This window comes from Notechis scutatus, chromosome 4 (assembly GCF_049901735.1).
Source record: "Notechis scutatus isolate UNSWTSFEM ecotype Mainland chromosome 4, rNotScu1.2, whole genome shotgun sequence".
Classification (NCBI taxonomy): domain Eukaryota; kingdom Metazoa; phylum Chordata; class Lepidosauria; order Squamata; family Elapidae; genus Notechis; species Notechis scutatus.
In genome coordinates, this window is record NC_142012.1 from 153491667 (window position 1) to 153511071 (window position 19405).

General features: G+C 41.7%; 1 protein-coding gene across 9 annotated transcripts in view; it reads left to right on the plus strand.

The window, feature by feature from the left end:
• The window catches only part of ECT2 (epithelial cell transforming 2), a 67791-nt gene that overhangs the window by 37267 nt on the left and 11119 nt on the right, over positions 1-19405 (plus strand). For all 9 annotated transcript variants that reach the window (XM_087965343.1, XM_087965349.1, XM_087965344.1 and 6 more), the window contains exons 14-21: positions 71-139; positions 1132-1242; positions 3071-3167; positions 5401-5482; positions 7367-7445; positions 11906-12025; positions 16701-16839; positions 18904-19058. In XM_087965343.1, the coding sequence (XP_087821469.1) occupies positions 71-139; positions 1132-1242; positions 3071-3167; positions 5401-5482; positions 7367-7445; positions 11906-12025; positions 16701-16839; positions 18904-19058 (852 nt within the window). The remainder of the gene's footprint in view (positions 1-70; positions 140-1131; positions 1243-3070; positions 3168-5400; positions 5483-7366; positions 7446-11905; positions 12026-16700; positions 16840-18903; positions 19059-19405) is intronic.

Below are 19405 nucleotides of genomic sequence, written 5' to 3' on the forward strand. Positions count from 1 at the left end.
TCTTGTAGCTTGCTTTTTTAGAACTATAAATAATCGTAAATGAATAGAGTGCCATCTTTTGTTATTTTAGGAAGACCTTGAAGACCTTATGATAAATTGGACTGAAAACCAAAGCATTGGAGAGGTTATACTTAAATATGTAAGTTTTGGGTTCTACTCAAGCTATGAATGAATGCTGTTATTTTATATCTTCACTTCGACCCTTCACTTCTACCCCTTGGTCATGTGGAGGAGCCTTTTGTCTTGAATTGGGAGAACGCAATGTAGCTCTGCTCTTTGTATTAGTAGTATTAGGCAGCGTTTGAACGGGGGACAGTCCTATATGGGGATAGGACAACTTGCCACAGCCAACTTGCTGAGGCCAACTCGCCACAGCCAATTCATCACGGCCAACTCGTTGTGGGACAACTCTGCGGGACAATTTTAACAATTCTGTTTATTTAAAATAAATAAGAATTATTTTAATTTTTGCCATTCACATTTCATTCTGTTCCTCCTTTTGTGTCCTTTCTTTAAGGATTCTATCTCACCATTTCTTTGATACTAGTGTAATCCTTGTCTTGTAGCGAGTTGTCCTGCGGTGAGATAGCTGAGGCGGATTGTCGCGGACTCATCCTATTTATCCTTTTAAGTTTACTGAATCATGAACTTGTGTTCAGTAAAGTTAAATCACTCACTACAGAAGCATGATTACAACTGTATGCTAATGATTATTAGGCAAGGTCTTGATTGTAAGTGTGAAATAATAATAATTCTGCAGTTGCTGGTATTTCTTTTGAGATAAAAGAGAATGAAAGTTTAGTAACCTGCAAGGATCTGGGATGTTACATAAGGGTAGGATACAGAATAGTGTAGACATATTATTGGCAGGGGCAATGTGCAAATTCAGCCCTGTGTTTTTATTAGTATTTGGGCAAGTATAAGCATTTATGCATTTGCTTTGCAAATGCACTGTATGTATAGGTGTTTGTTACAATAGCAGATTTAACGTACTAACACCAGCAGAGGTCAGCTTTACCAACGGCATAGAGCTCCTTCAGCAAACAGAGTAACTTCAAACTGCTTGCTATGATGTTATTTTAATTTTTCAACCACGTGTATGTTGTAAATAAAAATTTGGGATTCTTTCAGTCTAAAGACTTGGTGAAAACATATCCTCCTTTTGTGAACTTCTTTGAAATGAGCAAGGAAACCATTACGAAGTGTGAAAAGCAGAAGCCCAGGTTTCATGCTTTCTTGAAGGCAAGTATTCATTTGCTGGTTCTAATGCAGTGATCCATCTCCTGAAAGGTGCAATTTTGAAACTGAAATAAGCAATTAGGGCTTGAGCACTGTGGAAGCACAAATATGCTAGAATAACGTCCCGGTGACTGTAATAGGAAAAAAAGGTGCAACTTTGAAATCAAGAATAGGTTGATGGAATAGCATCATATACTTGTCCTTTGTGTAAAATATATATAGCACCTGATCCTAATGTGCTTTTAAAGGGGGGTAAGCTAGATTGGCAAAAGTTTCTTGTTTGCACTTATAGAAAGAACAAGGAGGCAGACAATATTTTTTCTCTTGTCGGAAGCTAACAGTCTCATTGATATTAAAGTAATAGCTACTTGTAAACACAAGTTATCTTCAGGTGATCTTGGTCATTGAGAGACAATTAGCTTCACTCCGAGTCTTCATTTTACTTTTACTTTTTCTTGTGATTTTCACATGACTCAATAGGCCCAGAAGAAGAAGTCCTGCAAAGCTAACCTTTTCCTATGTGTGCATCAAAAACCAGTGCAGGAGGGTAAAAACAGATGAACTCTGATGAACTCAATTTCTCAACCTGTTATATCCAGAACAACATTGTTGTACAGTAATATTTGGCCCCATGCTACTGTGTTTCCACAAAAATAAGACCCAGTCTTAGATTTTTTTTCTCCACCAAAAAAGGTACCAGGTCTTTTTTTTTTTTTTTTTTTGGGGGGTGTCTTCCGCTGACTCACTTTGTGGCGGCGGCACCAACAGCCCTGCCCAGCAGAGCCCGCTGCTCACCCACTTCTTCTGCGGCCGCTTGCCACCGCTTGTGCGTGTTGCCCCCAGCCTATGTTTTGCAGCTGAGAAACGGACTCTGGATTGACCCTAGCCTCATTTTGCCATTAGAGGCCTTCCGGAAAGGCCTCTGTAGCCAAGAAATGAGGTCCACATTGATGCACATGGTGCCCCCAGCCTCCATTTCGCTGTTAGAGGCCCTTCCGGAAGGTCTCTGATGGCAAAATGAGGCCCTTTCCTAAAGGCCTCTGATAGTGAAACAGAGGCTGGGGGCAACACGCGCAAGCGGCTGCAGAAGAAATGGTCTAGCAAGGCAGGTTTCAGAGTATGTGAGGCCTAGTAAGTAAGGAAGCTCCACCCACCTCATCTCTACCCTAGCTTAATTTTTACCTATGTGCCATGCCCCATCCCTTGAACCCTGGAGTGGGTGGGATCTTAATTAGAGTTTACTTTGGGGGGTAGAGCTTATATTGGGCACACATGTAAAAATCAAGCCAGGACTTATTTTCAGGCTAGGTCATATTTTCAGGGAAACACGGTAATTATAACCATTATTTTTTCCCATCTTTTCATGGAACTAGTGTAGACTCAAAATTGTCTACTATTGGTCTGGACCTCTGGCTCAGTTTTTTTTAAAAAAGTTTTCTGCTTGCTTTGTTTGTTCTTGGCAACATCGGAGAGATGAGAGCTATTTAGGCATTCTGTTTTATTCTTTTGAATACAGTGTAATAAAAGAGGGCCCGTACTACTCAAATAATTAATGGGGAGTGAGAAATAAAATTAGCAGTGAAGAAACATGTGGCTTTCAAATTACCGATTTAATCATTTTTACATAATAATTTAGTAAATATCTTCCAGCAAGGTTCCCAGATAAGCAATTAACAACCTATGTAATATGTCAAACTTACATTTTTTTAAAAAACTCAGTGGCGTATAAGCGTGGGAGCCACTAACATTGCAGAGTTTTGTTTTGTTTTGTTTTTAAAAAAGAAAAATTGATTACTTTCTAGAAATAATGTTGCAACTTCTCTTGCAATAGATAAATCAAGCTAAGCCAGAATGTGGTCGCCAGAGTTTGGCAGAACTCCTTATTCGGCCAGTACAGAGACTGCCCAGTGTTGCCCTTCTTCTAAATGGTATGTTCAGAAGCTGGTTTGTCCAGGGGTTGAAATAATTCGCCTTTGTAGAATCAAATTAAATCTGGTTATCTGAAGAATCGTCTCTTCCCAGTTACATCCACTGAACCCACTAGAGCGGGAAAAGCAGGGAATGTTGTGGGTCCCATCTCCTAAGAAGGTACATCTGGCACGGCCCAGAAAAAGGCCCTTCTCCGTGGTGGCTCATTCCCTTTAGAACATGTGTCAAATGCTATTTCATAGAGGACTGCATCAGGGTTGTATTTGACCTCAGGGAACCAGGGTGGCGCGGCCAAGGTGGGCACGACCAGCTCGATGTCACTCGTGTTGGGGATGCCTGTGGTGGCCCGAGCACTCTGCCACGAAAATAGGCTCCCGAGTTCCGTTTTTGGCTGCAACGGCCTCCTGCAAACCTCCGCCAGCAAAAGTGGAGCTTGGGAGGGCCGCCCAGCCCTCCTGAGTTTTGTTTTTGCTGACAGAGGCACTGCGGGCCAGTCCTTTGCTGTTTCCAGGACAGCCCCCCCCCCGCCGGGCCAGATCGTGCACTGGATCTGGCCCCCAGGCCTTGAGTTTGACACCCCTCCTTTAGAACATCATCCCCGTACTTTGTAAGGCCCTGAAGACCTGATTTTGCCAATGGGCCTGAGGAACCCAGAGTGGGATGGAGCCCATCAAGGGACTCGTGTATTGTTGTCAACAGGGGTTATTGTTTGTAAGCCATCCAGAGTCATTGAGAGTGAGTGGGTGGCCATATAAATTGAATGGGTGGATGGATGAATGAACGAATGAATGCTTGGGGTGTAATTTTTGCTGGGTAAGTCCAATTGGGTCTGTGAACTCCCTTAAGAAATGAACTAGAAAATATCTTATAGATGTCAGGCATATGATGTTTATTGCATTTGTAAACAATCTGTTTTAATCAATGTTTATTTTCAGTATTAATTTAATTGCAAGGTCTATGAACTATAATTAAGATAGACAACATCATGTGACAATACTTGAGATACTCTTTTAGTATGCGGCCCCTGAAGTTGTCATCAAGAAACATATTTCAACAGCAAGGAAGATAAAGCAGTAATGGTCAAAGAGGGGAATATATATTTATGTTTTTTATTTGGATATCACTTCTGGATTTTGTGCTGATGGTAAAAAAAAATGAAACATTGCTTTGGTTTTGCTGATTAGATCTGCCGATTCGTTGTTATGGAAATGGATATTTATATATTAATGTGTAAAAGTGAAAAGTTGAGGTTGAATTGTTGTTAGCTTGTACTGTGCTACAAAGAGTCAGACACCTTTTTCTTTCTTCCCTGGTACATCTCATTTTCTTTCCCTTAATTTCTTGCTTTTACTTTTCTTTGTATTTTATACATTGGTAAAACATTAAAAGTCATGTAAAGAGAAAGGAACACAGAAGCTACTTCAATCCATTGCAAGCTTAAGTCAGATACAACCGTTTAGGACTAACTTGCATCAGATTATATACAGTACTTTAAAGTAGTACAGGCCGGCTTAGTTATAAAAAGAATGTGCTTAATGCAAAGCTGACTTTAAAAGCACATGGTAGAATATTTAACTGGGAGAGAGAAATGATGGTAAAAATCAGTTCATTTAAACTTTCAGAAGTACATTTAAAAAATAGGATTGTTTTATTCTAGAAAATGCAGGCCTATTGCTCAGTGGAAAATCATGTAATGAATGTCCTCCTTTGTCTTCTCTTCCCCTCAAATGTCCTGGACTTTTTACCTGCAATTGTGCACTCACCCTAATTGTTGTGTTGTGTTGTGGTCTTCCCTCTGTTTCTTTACATATTCCATGAGAAGGATAACTCCCCAATTCCTATTTTTTCCTATAATCTATGCAATAGATGAGAGAGAATACCTTACTATAAAGTTCATTTGATAAGCTTTGTAGTAAATGTAGGTTTGATATAGTTTTTGTGTAGTCCCATGCTCAGAGTATCCCCCTCTCTCCCCGTTGGGAGTGAGATCAAATTGCATTTGGTAAATATTTCAGTTTTCTGCCACTTAGGAAAATAAGTGTATGCCTTAAAAGTCAATAGCTGAACAGCTAAGATTGTAAGATTTCTGCCTCATCAGCACTCTAATTTCAATGGCTAAACTTTTGAATTCAAGTACAGGGATTTCTGAAGCGACAGACTCTCAGAAATGTTCATTTTTAGGGCATCCTGTGGAATGTTGTTATGCACAGTTGCTCTGTTTCAATCTTGCAGACCTCAAGAAACACACCGCAGAAGACAATCCAGACAAGGCCACCCTAGAGAGCGCCATTGAGTCGTTAAAGGAAGTGATGACGTAAGTCCGATGACTCTAGTTGATGCTAGTCTCAAAATTAATATAACCCATGATTAGGGATGCTCAAAACATTCTGGGCCCAAACCATTCTGTGTGCGGAACATAGGACTTTGAGGGGTTGGTTCAAAATATTGGGCGTTATTTTGTATTGAATATGAACTGGAGAACAGAAGGCAGAAATGTCAAGCCAGGAAGTGGGGGTGGGGGGGGGGTGGGCACAGGGAAGGACTAAGACTGGGAGTTTCCTTGGTGATGGTATATGCAAACATTGTCAGCCATGGGAAAGAGGAGAGAGAAGATGGGCAAGCTGGTGGATATGCTGAGCCTGGACCATTGCAGGAAGGAATGGACACGCTGGCCACTAGTGGAAAAGAGAGAGGGTGGGAGGGAGTGCTCTTAGAACAGTGTTCCCCAACCTTTCCGGCTTTGCGGACCGGCATGGGGGGTGGGGGGAGAAGGAATGGTTCTGCGCCAGCAGCTGCCTTGCATGCACAGCTCCATTTGTGCAAGAGGCAGGCACACACACCCCCTGCTTGCACAAATGGAGATGTTCACATAAGTGGAACTACATGTGCGCATGCGCTCGCCCGCAGCTTCTGCATCCTGGTTCCAAATGGGCCATGGCCCAGTATTGGGTCACAACCTGGGGGTTGGGGACCTGTCTCCTAGAAGATTGAAAGTGGGCGGACCGGCACAGAGGCCAATTGGGGATTTGAGAGACCTGGGCTTTTCTATTCACCTTGAAAAATCACCCTAAACTCCTATCAGTGTCAAGGTTCCGAGTAATGAACTCAACCAATATTTTGAGTTCTCCTTTCTCAAAATAACTGCTTTATTGAGTACATCATTTCGGCACGATTGAAATGCAAAATCAGCTCTGGCTATTTCCCATGCTTTCAGCATAATTAAAGAATAGAGAGCTCCCTCCCTCCTCGTCACTGGTCACATTGTCCAATTAGACGTTCTGGCATCTCTTTGGTAAGGTCTTCCAGTCTTCGGCCAGCACCTGTTGGGATGACCTTGGTTCCCACAGGATAGTAGGTTGTTGATGTCTGGTCTGACATTCCAGAGCTCCGTCCTCTCCCCAAAATGTGTCAAGCTCAGAAACAGAGAAAATGGGCGGGACAGGCCTGATCTGTTTCGAAGTTGACGATAAAATTTTGTGTTGAGTGAAACTCAAGAACCAATGTGTTCTGGATTTTGTTTTTGCTTAACTATAGCCAACCTGAAATGGTTTTATAGGACTTCCAACCCTTGATGGCTTCAAATCTAAAATTGCTTGGTTTTTATTTCGTGCATACCCTTATAAATTACCTTGGAAGTAATAGGCATTGAGTTCATTGCCTAACATGCTATATGGAATGCATCAGAAAGATCTGTGCGCTGATAACTCCTTCCTCATATTTTAGAAGCTGTAGGTGGTTTTCATTTTGATATTTGTGAATAGCTGCTAACTAGTTCTGTCCAAGTAAACCTTAGAGTCAGGCTGAAGATAAGGACCTTAAGTTTTCCTGGAAACTCACAGTTTCTAATCTCTATCCTTTAGTGTAATGAGGGATACCTTATTTCATAAAAGCTTCCAGTTAGTCTTGGGGAGAATATCATTTCTTAAGATGCCAGGATATGTTTTCTGTATAAGTTGAAGGAGTGAAAGCTGAAAAATAAATAGTGAATGAAATCAGCCCAATCAACGCTGAATGATCTGTTCCATGGAAGGTTCATTGAAACTCATATTTTAAAATAGAAAAAGGAGAGCAGCCAGGGAACTTAATCTTTTTCCACCAGCTTAAAGAGTTTCTCAAGTTTGGGGCCTGCTGTTTTCTGCATTTATATTTGTCCCACATTTTTCACCGGCGTTTTCCCAAACTTTTTTCCCCCTTCTAGACATATTAATGAAGACAAAAGGAAGACTGAAGGTCAAAGACAGATTTTTGATGTTGTTTATGAAGTAGATGGTTGCCCAGTAAGTAATGGTTTATTGCTCCGTTATATTTTTAAAAATACAATGGTGATTTTGAGCAAAATGGAAAGAAGTGCATGATTCCAAATTTGGAATTTTGAGAACAAGTGGGGGACACCCACAATGGTTGCCATGGTGGTTTAACAGATTTAACAGATAATCAGAGTTGGAAGGGACCTTGTAGGTCATCTAGTCCAACCCTCCGCCCAAGCGGCAGACCCTACACCATTTCTGACAAATGGCAGTCCAATCTCTTCTTGAAAGTCTCAAGTGATGGCACTCCCACAACTTCCGAAGGCAAGCTGTTCCATTGGTTGATTGTTCTGTCAGAAAGTTTCTCCTTATTTCCAGGTTAAATCTCTCCTTGTTCAGTTTCCATCCATTATTCCTTGTCTGGCCTTCAGGTGCTCTGGAAAATAGCTTGACCCCTTCCTCTCTGTGGCAACCCCTCAAGTATTGGAACCCTGCTATCATGTCTCCCCTGGTCCTTCTCTTCACTAGACTAGCCATGCCCAGTTCCTGTAACCGTTCTTCGTATGTTTTAGCCTCCAGTCCCCTAATCATCCTGGTTGCTCTTCTCTGTATTTTTTCCTAGACTCTCAACATCTTTTTTATAGTGTGGTGAACAAAACTGTATGCAGTACTCTAGGTGTGGTCTTACTAAGGCTTTATAGAGTGGTATTAGTACCTCCCTTGATCTTGATTGTATCCCTCTGTTAATACAATTTAGGATTGCATTGGTTGTGGGACGTGCCTTTCTATTCTCGGTGTGTTTTGCCAAGTGTTGGGAGGGAGCAGATGCCCAGGCAATTGGTTCTTTTGGATCCAGAGACAAGGAGCACACCAGTAAATTAAGGGATGCTAAGCTTTAAGGAAACAGATTTTAAAAACATAACAATCCAAACAAGACAACACCCAAATGGGTTACAAATTACCAGGACAGTGGTAATATTCTACCGGTTCTGCCTGGTTCTGCCGAGCCAGTAGCAGCGATGAGCAGCGGAGACCAAACTGGTTCTCTCTGCCGCTCTGCTATTGGGCCCACCTGCCTGCTTGGGCTCCCATACTCACCTTTATCCTCTGCTTTTGAAGCGCAGCTGCTTTGCATGGCACAGCAGAGTGCCGCATGGCAGCTGCTGAAGTGACCAGGAGAGTGCAGGCTTGCAGGAGGTGAGTTGGAACCCCTGTGCCTGTGCAAACACCTCAGCGCCTGTGCAAAGTGTGAGTTTGGTGTGCACGCATGCGAAGTGCGCCCACCAAGCCACACCCACCGAACAGGTGGTAATTTTTTTTGAATCCCACCACTGTACCAGGAGCATCTTAATAATGACAGCAGAGGTACCCTTAGGGCAGCCAGGTTCCACAGTACCCAGTGCTAGGTTCTGTATAGAAACTCCCATCAAACAACCATAACCTCAAGGTGTTTTTTCAAAACCTAGCACCATGACGTCATGGCCCTGCTACGGTCAGGAGTCTGCAAGACTTGACCTTCGATTGGGGGGCACTTGGGCTCTGGGATGGGAATTGAAAGCTTGAGGTTTTTACAGGTTTTGCTGCTATGTGAAAATTCCAACTCCCCTTCTATTTTATTCGGCAAGCAAGAGTGGGAAAAAAAAGAAGCAGGTTAGCTTAGGATGAGCTCTAAACCTCTAAACCTTTCTTAATATGAAAAGGAAAACCAAAATTATGTAATTAAACTCCTCAAAATAATGATATTCCCCATTGCAACTGCACAGTGCTATGCATATGCAAAACTGTATGTGGAAATGCTAGCAAACATTCCTCTTGTCTGGCCCCAAAGCAGACTCATTTTGCTTGAAGAACTATGGCCAGGACTCCTCAAATGCTACTGCTTGGGAGGGTGCACTTCCCAAAACAACCGACCTTATCTGCAAATGGCATTGTTGGGAGGAGGTTCAGCATGGTTCAGAGACACTCCTGCCACTTCCTGCTTAATGACTTGTACTACTTGGGTTATGAAAGCAACTGGGACAGCCTGGATTGCCATTGCTGAGCAATGCAGTCATCTGATATTGTGCTTCATGGCTGCATTGCTTGGTGATGGCAATCTTGACTCCATCTTGCTATTGTAACTAGAGGACTATCTATAGTTCTCAATAATCTAAATGTCATGGAGAGTTGGGAGCCTTTGAAAACCTAGGAGTAGAGTGGTTTATGCTATGGAAAATAGCCTAGGTCTCCAAACTTTCCTCCATTTCCTCCAAATGGAGGCCTCTTTGAGAGGTCTTCACTGGATGTCAAGACGGTACTTGGCAAAACTGAAGTCTTTTGCTGTTTAAACTTTTGTTGGCCATTGCTAGCCTTTTGAATTGAGTCAAAGGTCTATCAGTAGCCAATGCAGCAACTTTGGGACCATTTTTATCCTGCAGGAACAGGGCTGAGTCACCAGCAATCTTACTGTCATGCTCTAGAGAAGACGTACATTTTGGTCCATCTCCAAAGCCTTCCCCAAGTAGAGTATAATAATTTAGTTGACTGGTGATCAAGATGTGAATAACTAACACCAGAATGTTTAAGTCCAAGTTAGCTTTATAAGTAGGCAACTTCCAAAGTTGGGGGAAAGACTCCCCATGGCTTTCACCTGTTGTTTAAGTAGCGTGCCTAAGTCAAGAGGAGACCCAAGTCGTACTCTGGAGTTCTGCAAATAGAGCCCAACCGAGAGCAATATTTCTAGATGTTGACCGAGGAACAGTAGCTATGTCTTGGAGGGATTCAATCTAAGCTTATTTTTCCATTCAGACAATAAAACAGCTACCAGACGCTGATTCAAGCTTTCTATGGCACCTTTAAAAATCAGATTGATTACAGCAGGATACAATGGATAAATCTTCAGCATGGCCCGGCTAATAATATACAGCTGAGTTTCATCAGTATTCTGAAGTCAATTCATCTTCTATTGATGCACCCCAGTGGCTTTATTTCAATGTTGATTAGCATAGGGGAGAGCACCAAGCCCTTGGGTAACCGCGGCCTTGACATCTGTTACTCCATAGTGACAAGCCAAAATTGCCTACTCAGACGGGCAGAATCAATGCAGAATAGTTTCACAGTTGAGCAAAGACATGGTAGTCAATGGTTTCAGAGCAAAGGGTTGTGCTTCCTTTTCAATGAAGTTTGTCAACATAGTGGCCAATGCCAACCCAATCCCATATCTGGGTATGAAACCCCGGTTTCCTCTAGGATTGCCTTGATCTGAGCGGCCACCACTTTCTCAAGAACCTTCCCGTAAAACTGCTGGATCCAGGAAAGCTGCTTCAATTTCCTTTAAGGCAGGTGGTGGCATTACTCCTTCTTCAAATAAGTATTAACATTTCTCTGATTGCCAATAACTCATTCCACCTGCCTGCCCAAAGAAGGGTTTGGATCCAAACTTATTATTGTGGCCTGTTGGCCGCTGGCCCCTCCAGTATCCGAATCAGAGGAGGAGGCATGGGAGTCAGGGTCAGCAACCTGTGAGCTCCGAGGGGGAAGAGGGAATGGAGCTGGCAGAGAGAGAGAGAGAGACAGGAGCGGAGCCTGGGCCATCCGTCAGCCCTCAGATGCAGAGTCAACAGCTCCCAGGTCTGGAGGTGGCTGATGAAGAAGACGAGGAGCAGATGGGTCCAGTACCTGATGCAGGGCTGCTCAGAAGGCAAAGAAGGGGAGAGCAGTGGAAAGCCGCGGGTTGATCCTGGGGAAGGAAGAGCCACCACTGTTAACGAGGCCCCAACCTAGCTCTGGGGATAAAAGGCAGGGGGTGGAGATGAATAGGTGTGGCCAGAGGGACTTGTTAGCCTGCGAGAGAAACTTTTGGCCAGGGTTGCTGGCATTTCTAATAAAGGAATCTTTTGAGTTCACGTTAGAGGGTTTGTCGTGTTTCAGGAGCTGTGTTACACTGCAAAGAATCCCAGGCTCAGTACAGTCAAAAGAATCCTAGATAATTTAAGATCTACTCTTGCTCACCATGTTAGTTTCTGTTGTAGAACATTTAGCCCAGAACAAACATGATTAACTTTATCGGCCAATCAGTAAAATTGTCCTGTGAGCCTGCAGGAATCTTATCCTGCTCATTGTTCCCCGGTTTGACGCAGGTAACTATCGAAGTCTGCTTTTTCCACCATTATCTGTAATCTTTGGACATGTCGGACCCACCAGCTCTATTAAATCTCCCCACTTCGACTCTTCCTGTTCTCACACTTTAGGGGGAAAGGAGGGGAGCCCCCACCAGTATTTTCCAGCCCCATCCCCGGGGTCCAAATCCCGAGAAATCCAATATATTCCTTAACCTAAGAATGATATTTTTTTCCATGTACAAGAGAGCCCTTATTAGGTGCGCTGTGCTGCAATAACAATTTGTGTGTCCTGTGATAAACGAAGATTCTCTCTACTTTTTATCATTATTTCTTGGTGATGCAGCAACCTCCCAACTTCTCTTTTTAATGAGCTTCTCCTGTGCCCAATAGGCTAACCTCTTGTCGTCTCACCGCTGTCTAATTCAGCGCCTGGAAACGGTTGCACTTGGGGATGACCTCTGTGACAGAGGGGAACAGGTCACCCTGTTCCTTTTTAATGACTGCCTGGAGGTAAGTCTGCAGTGACTCATTTGGCTGTGACATCCTGGAATGACTTGCAACTCAGAGGAATAAATAACATCCAAACACCTGGAATCTGTGAAGGGCAATTTGAATGTCTTTCTTTTTTTTTGTCCTCTGTGGAAGGCATTGTGCTATGTGTAACAGTCACTCAGCCGGTAAGGACTGCTGGAAAAAATTGTCACAGAGAGTACTTTTTTCTCTGCGGTCTTAATGCTTTGTACCTTAATTCTGGGCATTGCTGGGAAAGCCAGGAGAACTTGTTGCTTCTGCAACTTGCTAGAAGCAAGGAAAGCTGTGATCAGAAGGAAAAGAGAGGTATTGTCATCAGAGTCATTAAGGGGGCCTTTCAGTAATTCCTCCTGGCCAAATGAAATATGTTTTTACTGGCCTCTTCGATAGCATGTCAAAGTTATTTATTTAACAGGTTTGCGTAAACCCCCTTTGACAAGGTCTCAAAACCCACACTAAGCATTGACAAATTGGAAGCTAGGTTCCTATCACATGGGAAGTCCAAATCAAACTGCTGTTACATGGATCACAATGAGCTAAACTGGCTTGTTTACATGTAATTTATGGAAGGAACTATAATTGAGGGGGGTTTGTACATTATGGTAAGACAAAACCAAACAAACCACAATGGGTGTACTCAACCCATGAATTGCTGAACTACGATAAAAAGTTTACTTTTTTGAGCTAGAGCAGAGGTCTCCAAACTTGGCAACTAAGACTTATGGACTTCAACACCCAGAATTCTGGGATTTGAAGTCCACAAGTCTTAAAGTTGCCAAGTCTGGGGACCCCTGAACTAGAGATCATAATAATTACAGAATTTAATCTGATCTAGCCACCTTCGATTGCTTTTTAAGACTTTAGGTGGCAGTTTATTCATAAAGATAAAACGGCTCTCTTTTACCCCTCAGATGCAAACAGATTCACTGGAAGTTTGAATTCTGCCTCTAACATTTAAACAATGTACTGGGTTCGTCTCTTAGAAATTGTACCAGATGTGGAGATTGTGTCAGTTTGTGTAACTCTTATCAGCTTTAACTGTATTCAGCCAAGCTGTCTCTATTCTGTGAAATACTTTCTGTGCATCAGCTGTTCTGATGGTTTCCATCTGAACATGTAGTTTTGATAGACTGACGCTTTTAACACCTGATTCATCTGAGAGAGTGGGTTTTCCTTAATTTCAGAGGGCTCTAAAAATATTGTGTTGTTCTGATAGGCTCTTGGTAGCGGGATTGAATGCCATAGTGTTTGATTGATCAAAGTGAATGTATTCATTGCTCTGTACATATAAGAAGATATTTCCACTGCATGATCTTCAATTTTTATTAATATATATTGAAGAAAGCATCCATTGCACTGATTCTTGAACAAATGCCTTAACCTGATTTTTCCAACAAATCTCCCAACCCAATGGGTCACAACTACTGTATATATACATGTATGAACCTGAAAAGAGACTTGAAACTCTTCAAGTTTTGTTGTCCTTCTCTACCCTAACATCTACTTGATGCCCAACAAGCCGGAGAAAATGCTAGATTGGTTTTCTCTCTTCCTGGTGAATTGATGGATCATGATTTACACTAGTGTAATTCATTGGTGTCTTGGTGGTATTTACAGTTCTGGCACTGTTTCAGGCTCTCAGGACATTGCCTCAGCAGCCTGTAAATTCTCATGGGACTTATTTGTGTTTAATGTGAATCAGTAACAGGTCTATGTCAGGTAATTCCGTTTTGCCGCTTCTTGGGCTCCAAAAATGCCCACACAAGCAGTTATAAACAGAAATTATTCTTGGAAAAATACTGAACCAATTAATCAAGTTTCAGAGGCTTGAGTCTAGCACAGGAGAGGTCATAAAACATATGTTCATTATGGTCTGTCCAAGTTGCATCATTAAGGATATATAGCCTTCCACGCAAATCTGCCCTAAATAGCCAAGAGTGAATCTGAACCCAATCCTTCCTCTGTGATGTTAAATACTTCAGCAGATGGCCCATTGAATTTTAATTGCCAAGATCATAATACTGTATGTGTAGGTTGGGTATACTGGAGTTACCGATTGCAAAATTCAGTTACCTGAGAACCTCAATGCCCATTTGGGCGGGGAGCCCCTACCTTTTCTTATTTTGTTCTAAATACCAGTCTTGCTTTTCTATGCCACTAAAGGCTGCCATGAGGCTAGCATAAAACCTAGCTCAAGTAAAATCATAAAAGCAAAAACAATAACATAGATGAACAGCTGAAATAGAAAACCCAGTCAGTACATACCTTTATTAAGATTACCAAAAATATGCAGAAGTATGAGTTCTTTAGTTAAAACACGCTTATTTGTCTTCAAAGCTGTTAGATCCAGAGCTGTTAGAGTAGCATCCATATGGCGCAAGCCTTGTTCTTTATAACAGAAATTACACATTGGAAAAGAAATAAGATAAAAGCAAATTCAAATATCCGTTTGTAGATTTGAGAGATGTAGAGTAGATTTAGTTGTAAAGTTGAGAGAAGTTGTTTGCGGGGAAAAGAGAAGGCAGAAGGCATGATCCTAAGCATTGGGACAGAATACCCTGGTTCTTTGTTGCAGCTTGACAAAATGGCTGCTGTGAGATATGACTAACTGAGAGTGGAACTATGGACTTTTTCAGTCTTCTAAAGACAAATTATAAAAGGAGTACAGCAGTTCTCTTGGGGCAGGCCATGTAACAACCTGGATGTCAATAGCTTTTCTGCGGTGGATGAATATAAAATGAGGTGAAGTGATATATGTAGTAAATTTCATGGGGGAGGAAGATACCTCAAGGAAAAGGCAAAATAAGAATTCGAAATCTTAATTCTGTCAATGCTGTTTTGTAATCTTGTAAAGCATTTGTAGCTCTTAGTGTTTCCAGCCGTTTTTAAGAAGCAATGGGGTGATGGGGATGTCATCACTGTGAACATAATAGCAAAGCACAAGGTGTATAGAGTTTAATAGGTTCAGACAGCATTCGATGAGATTGAAGTCATGATTCTGTGCTGAACTGGAAGATACAAATCTAAGAAAGATATTAAGCTCTTTTTATATCCCCTTATAGTACAAAAGCCATCGCAAAGCAGCTTATCTAATAAATCATAAATTTTATGGGAAAGCATTTAATTACATTTAAATTAGACTAGAAACCTAGACTTTTGAGGGACTATTAATATCAAGTCCTACCACTGCTTAGTGAATCCATATTAAAGCATTTGCCTTCGACGATTGTACAACCTCTTGCCTTATCAGATATAACAAGGGGAGCTCATCCCTACCCTAAGAAATTGAGCCTGATCTGCTTTTAATCTAGAACTTTTTTTATTCACCCGATGTTCAAATTCATTTTGGAATTTAAGACTCTTGTTTTGCGCTTTGAGATTCTGAAAACAACTCCTCCACAAATTCTACCACCTTTTAATCTTCGTGGTATCCGAAGCAGAACATCCAGATTCAGCCACAGTTTTGTTCCATATAGTATCAACCTTGTGAACTCTCAAGCTTCCTGTTTCTGCTATGTATTCAAAATAGACAGTGATTCATATTTATATGTATTAATATGTTAGGGTGTAAGGATATACATACGTATGTATATAGCATATCTACATGTGTGTTGTGTGCATGTACACTTTTGAGAGCAGGCAACAGAATTTCATTTTTAATGTGTGCCAGAGTGCCCACGGGCAAAAAACAAAATGATGATCATTCCTTAGTTTCTGTTCTTTATTTCCATTCTCTGATTATCCTTTTTCCAGTCCTTGAACCTTTTTGAATGTTTCTTGAAGCTACTTGTCCTAGAGATGGATAATAGGTGAAACTATCACTTCTGTGATTTGGGGCCTGTATGTTACATATATATTCAATAGTTCAGTGAATTAAAGATTGCAACCATTTTGTCCTGAAGTGTATATTTTAGTGCTGTACATACTTTGGGTTCTATACATGTACTACAAATCAGTTGATTGTCAGGTTGATGCTTTTAGGCTGAAGTTCCTGTGCCTGTAAAACTATATTATTTGAGTATAGTTATTTCTTTATCAAGATGGCTGACAATAGTATTGCAAGCAGCCAGAAGAATCTTCTGTGAAAGTGCAGGTTTTGTTATTGGGCATGTTTGCAGAGAATTACCATGAGATCTAGGTCACTGGGTATCGTGTTGCAAGATAATATGGATTGCACATCTTTTGGCATATGCTCAGTGGGAAATGGATTAGGTGAACTGTAGTCACAAAAGCCTGGATGGCAATAGATTGCCTAACTCTGCTCTCAAACAATTATCTTGCCCTCCAGGCTCTTGTCTGCTTGCATAGACTGGATTTAAAAATGGAAGGGATATATTTAATTAGCATTCCCTGATTCAGTGCTCTGCTACTGGCCAAATGCGGCTTGGGGACACTTTGTGAGTACAAGGCAAAGGAGAAAAAGAAGGCAGCATGCGGTGTTCAAGAGAACATAAAACCTCCAAATTACTCTCGTAAAAAGAGGGGGCTGCCTGGCATTTTGAGAAGAAACTATAAATCCATATGTTGCAATTGCTTAGGCTTTTTTTTTTTTTTTTTTGGAAAGCCACTGTTGGCTGCAAGACTTGCCATTTTAAAAGGTGTTTGTGAATGTTGGAGCTGCTTTCTCACGGAGGGTTTCTTTGGTTTGTGACAGATTGCAAGGAAACGGCACAAAGTCATCGGTGGCTTCAAGAGTCCGCACGGCCACACCAGGCCACCAGCCTGCCTCAAGCACGTCATCCTCATGCCTCTGTCTCAGATCAAGAAGGTACTAGACATCCGAGAGACAGAAGGTTAGGATATATTTTTTTTCCAGTGAATTGTGGGGATGTGTGTGTGTGTGTGTGGAGAAGATAGGTTTTCAACCCCAATCTGGTGACTCTAGAGACCTCCTCACACAGTGTTCAGACTGGGGAAGACTTGAACCAACACAAGGAATGATTGCTTTGACTGCTGGAGGATTTGGGCATGGCTGAACAGTGAGATCTCTTCCAAAGAGGTTACCTGGCAGTCAGGGAACTGTAAATAGCCATTAAAAGGAGCAGAGAGAGAAGACAGTCAAATGTCAGCTTGTGAACCTGAATTTGTAGAAAACCATTCTCAAAGCTTTTAAAGTGCACAGCTCTTGCATTTTCTTTTTCGATGCGCTTTGTTCAACGTTTGTCTAAAAATAAAGCATCTCATGTGGGTGTATTAACCTTTAAGAACAAAGGTTTATATGACTGGCACTTTAATCTTAAGCAGCAGTTGAGCCCACATTCCTGAAATCTTTTAGTAGGCAGATGCAATCCCCCCCCACCTACCCCCCCAGATTATGGCATTTACATGGCTGTAAGCCTTGCTAAAATCAGTGTGACGTTGCTGGAGAGACAGCAGCACTGGGACTTAATTTCCCTTGTTTATATCACCACTTTACTGCAGTAGCATCCTGTATCTTGGGAAGATTACTTTTCGATAATTGCAGAAAAAGTTGCTATGAGCTAGTTTCCTCCAGCCCACCCTCAGTGCATACCTGGAAAATAACTGGAGCTGTAAAGACAGTTGCACGGTTCTGTGCATTTTTTCCCCTTCTTTTGCTACTTTCCTTCTTTTGCAATGTGCTATCCTGAGTGAAAACGAATCAAAGTATATTCCTGTGCTTGGGAACATTAATTAAAGCCAGGTTTTCCAAGTCGAGTTTGTTGGGTTTATTTGGAGTTGGGTTGAGGTGGTTGTCAGAAAGATGAGCCCAACACAAGGTTGGTGAGGAGGGGAAAAAATTGTATATGCCACCAGAGCTTTAGAAACAGTAGATCAACCAAAAAAATATGGGAAGCTCAACGCAATAGAAGACTCCTGCTCCTAGGCTGCTAATTGAGCTCTCTGGCCAAATCTATGTACAGTATATACCTTTGTCTCCTAGAAAGCATGAAGGATAATAGGTTTTATATGAGTACGAAGCAAAAGAAAGTAACCTGAAGAATAGTGAATGGCAGGCAGCATTGTTTTGCTGGTTACTTTTCTACATCTGTAACTTTAATACAGTTTAAAATTCAAGCCATGATTGTGGAAAGCGGGCTTTTCTGAAATGCCGTATGTCACAATAATCCAGTGTTTCTCAACCTTGGCAATTTTTAAGACACCCAGACTTCAACTCCCCCAATTCTCCAGCCAGCAATACCAGTATATTACTGCAATCTGACTGTGGGAAGAGAGTGGATGTTCTCAAAGGTCTGACCTCTGTCTCTGAAGACATGTCAAATGCAGCTATTTTGAATTCTCCACGGGTGACTCTTTGTGGTGGCTGAGTGTGTAGATATTTAGCTTTTACGTCTTTATTCTACTCACATGGCTTTATATCCAGCTCTGTCCCTTGAGACTCTGTACCTTGTCTCAGCCGCTGCAGGTTTAGAGTAGCTCCATAAAACATTGTGTGGCATTATTACCGCTTAATTAGCTTTTAGTCGTTTAGTTTTCTGTGGCTGGAGAAACTACCCACTAAAGGCCCCAGAGTTGGGAAATTCTCACAGGAGTGGATTCTTTTAATAGCATTTCTTTTGGTCTTTGAAGCCCAGTAAATTAAATTCTCTGGTGGCACAATTCTGCTGCACTGGATAGCAATTGGAAGCTTTCAGTAAGCCATGAAAATGAGAGCTTGTACGGGGAAAGGCAATTCAGCCAGATATAAATATACAAAGAGCCAATTATATATTGATATTGCTTGCTTGTTAATGTTCAGGACTATAAATGTTAGTTCTTACCTTGGCTTAATGATCTCTGCAATATTTTCTAGTCCATGTTTTCCCTCCTTTCATTGTTTTAAGATTTTATTTTATTATTATTATTTTTTTAAAAAAGGACGTTTCTTTTCTCTACAGACTGCCACAAAGCCTTTGCATTGGTTGTACGGCCGCCAACGGAGCAAAGCAATCTTTTGTTCGCTTTTCAAATAACAACTGAGGAACTTCTCAAGGAGGACTGGCTGAAGATGCTGTGTCGGCATGTAGCGAACACCATATGCAAAGCAGACGCTGTAAGCACTTGAGATGAGAGTTTGATGAGAGGCAGATATTGTAGAATGAGTTCATAGAACAGGTGACCTCTAATTTTGAGGGCTGGGAATCCCTTTTGGGGTTTCTAGAACATTTGTGGATATGCTCACAGAATGGCTGTTCTGAAGAGACAATGGAGTGCAGAACAACTTGGGAAATTAGAGAAGATGGCAAGAGTGTCCCAGTACTTTTCTAGCAAATAGACCTAGTGCTTACTTTTCTGACATCATCTCCTTGCTTTTTTGCCTGGAAAAAAGTTCCCAATGAAGCACAAGGGACCAGCTTCCCACCCCTTAATTTCCTAAACGTTCTTAAGGAGGTCCACATG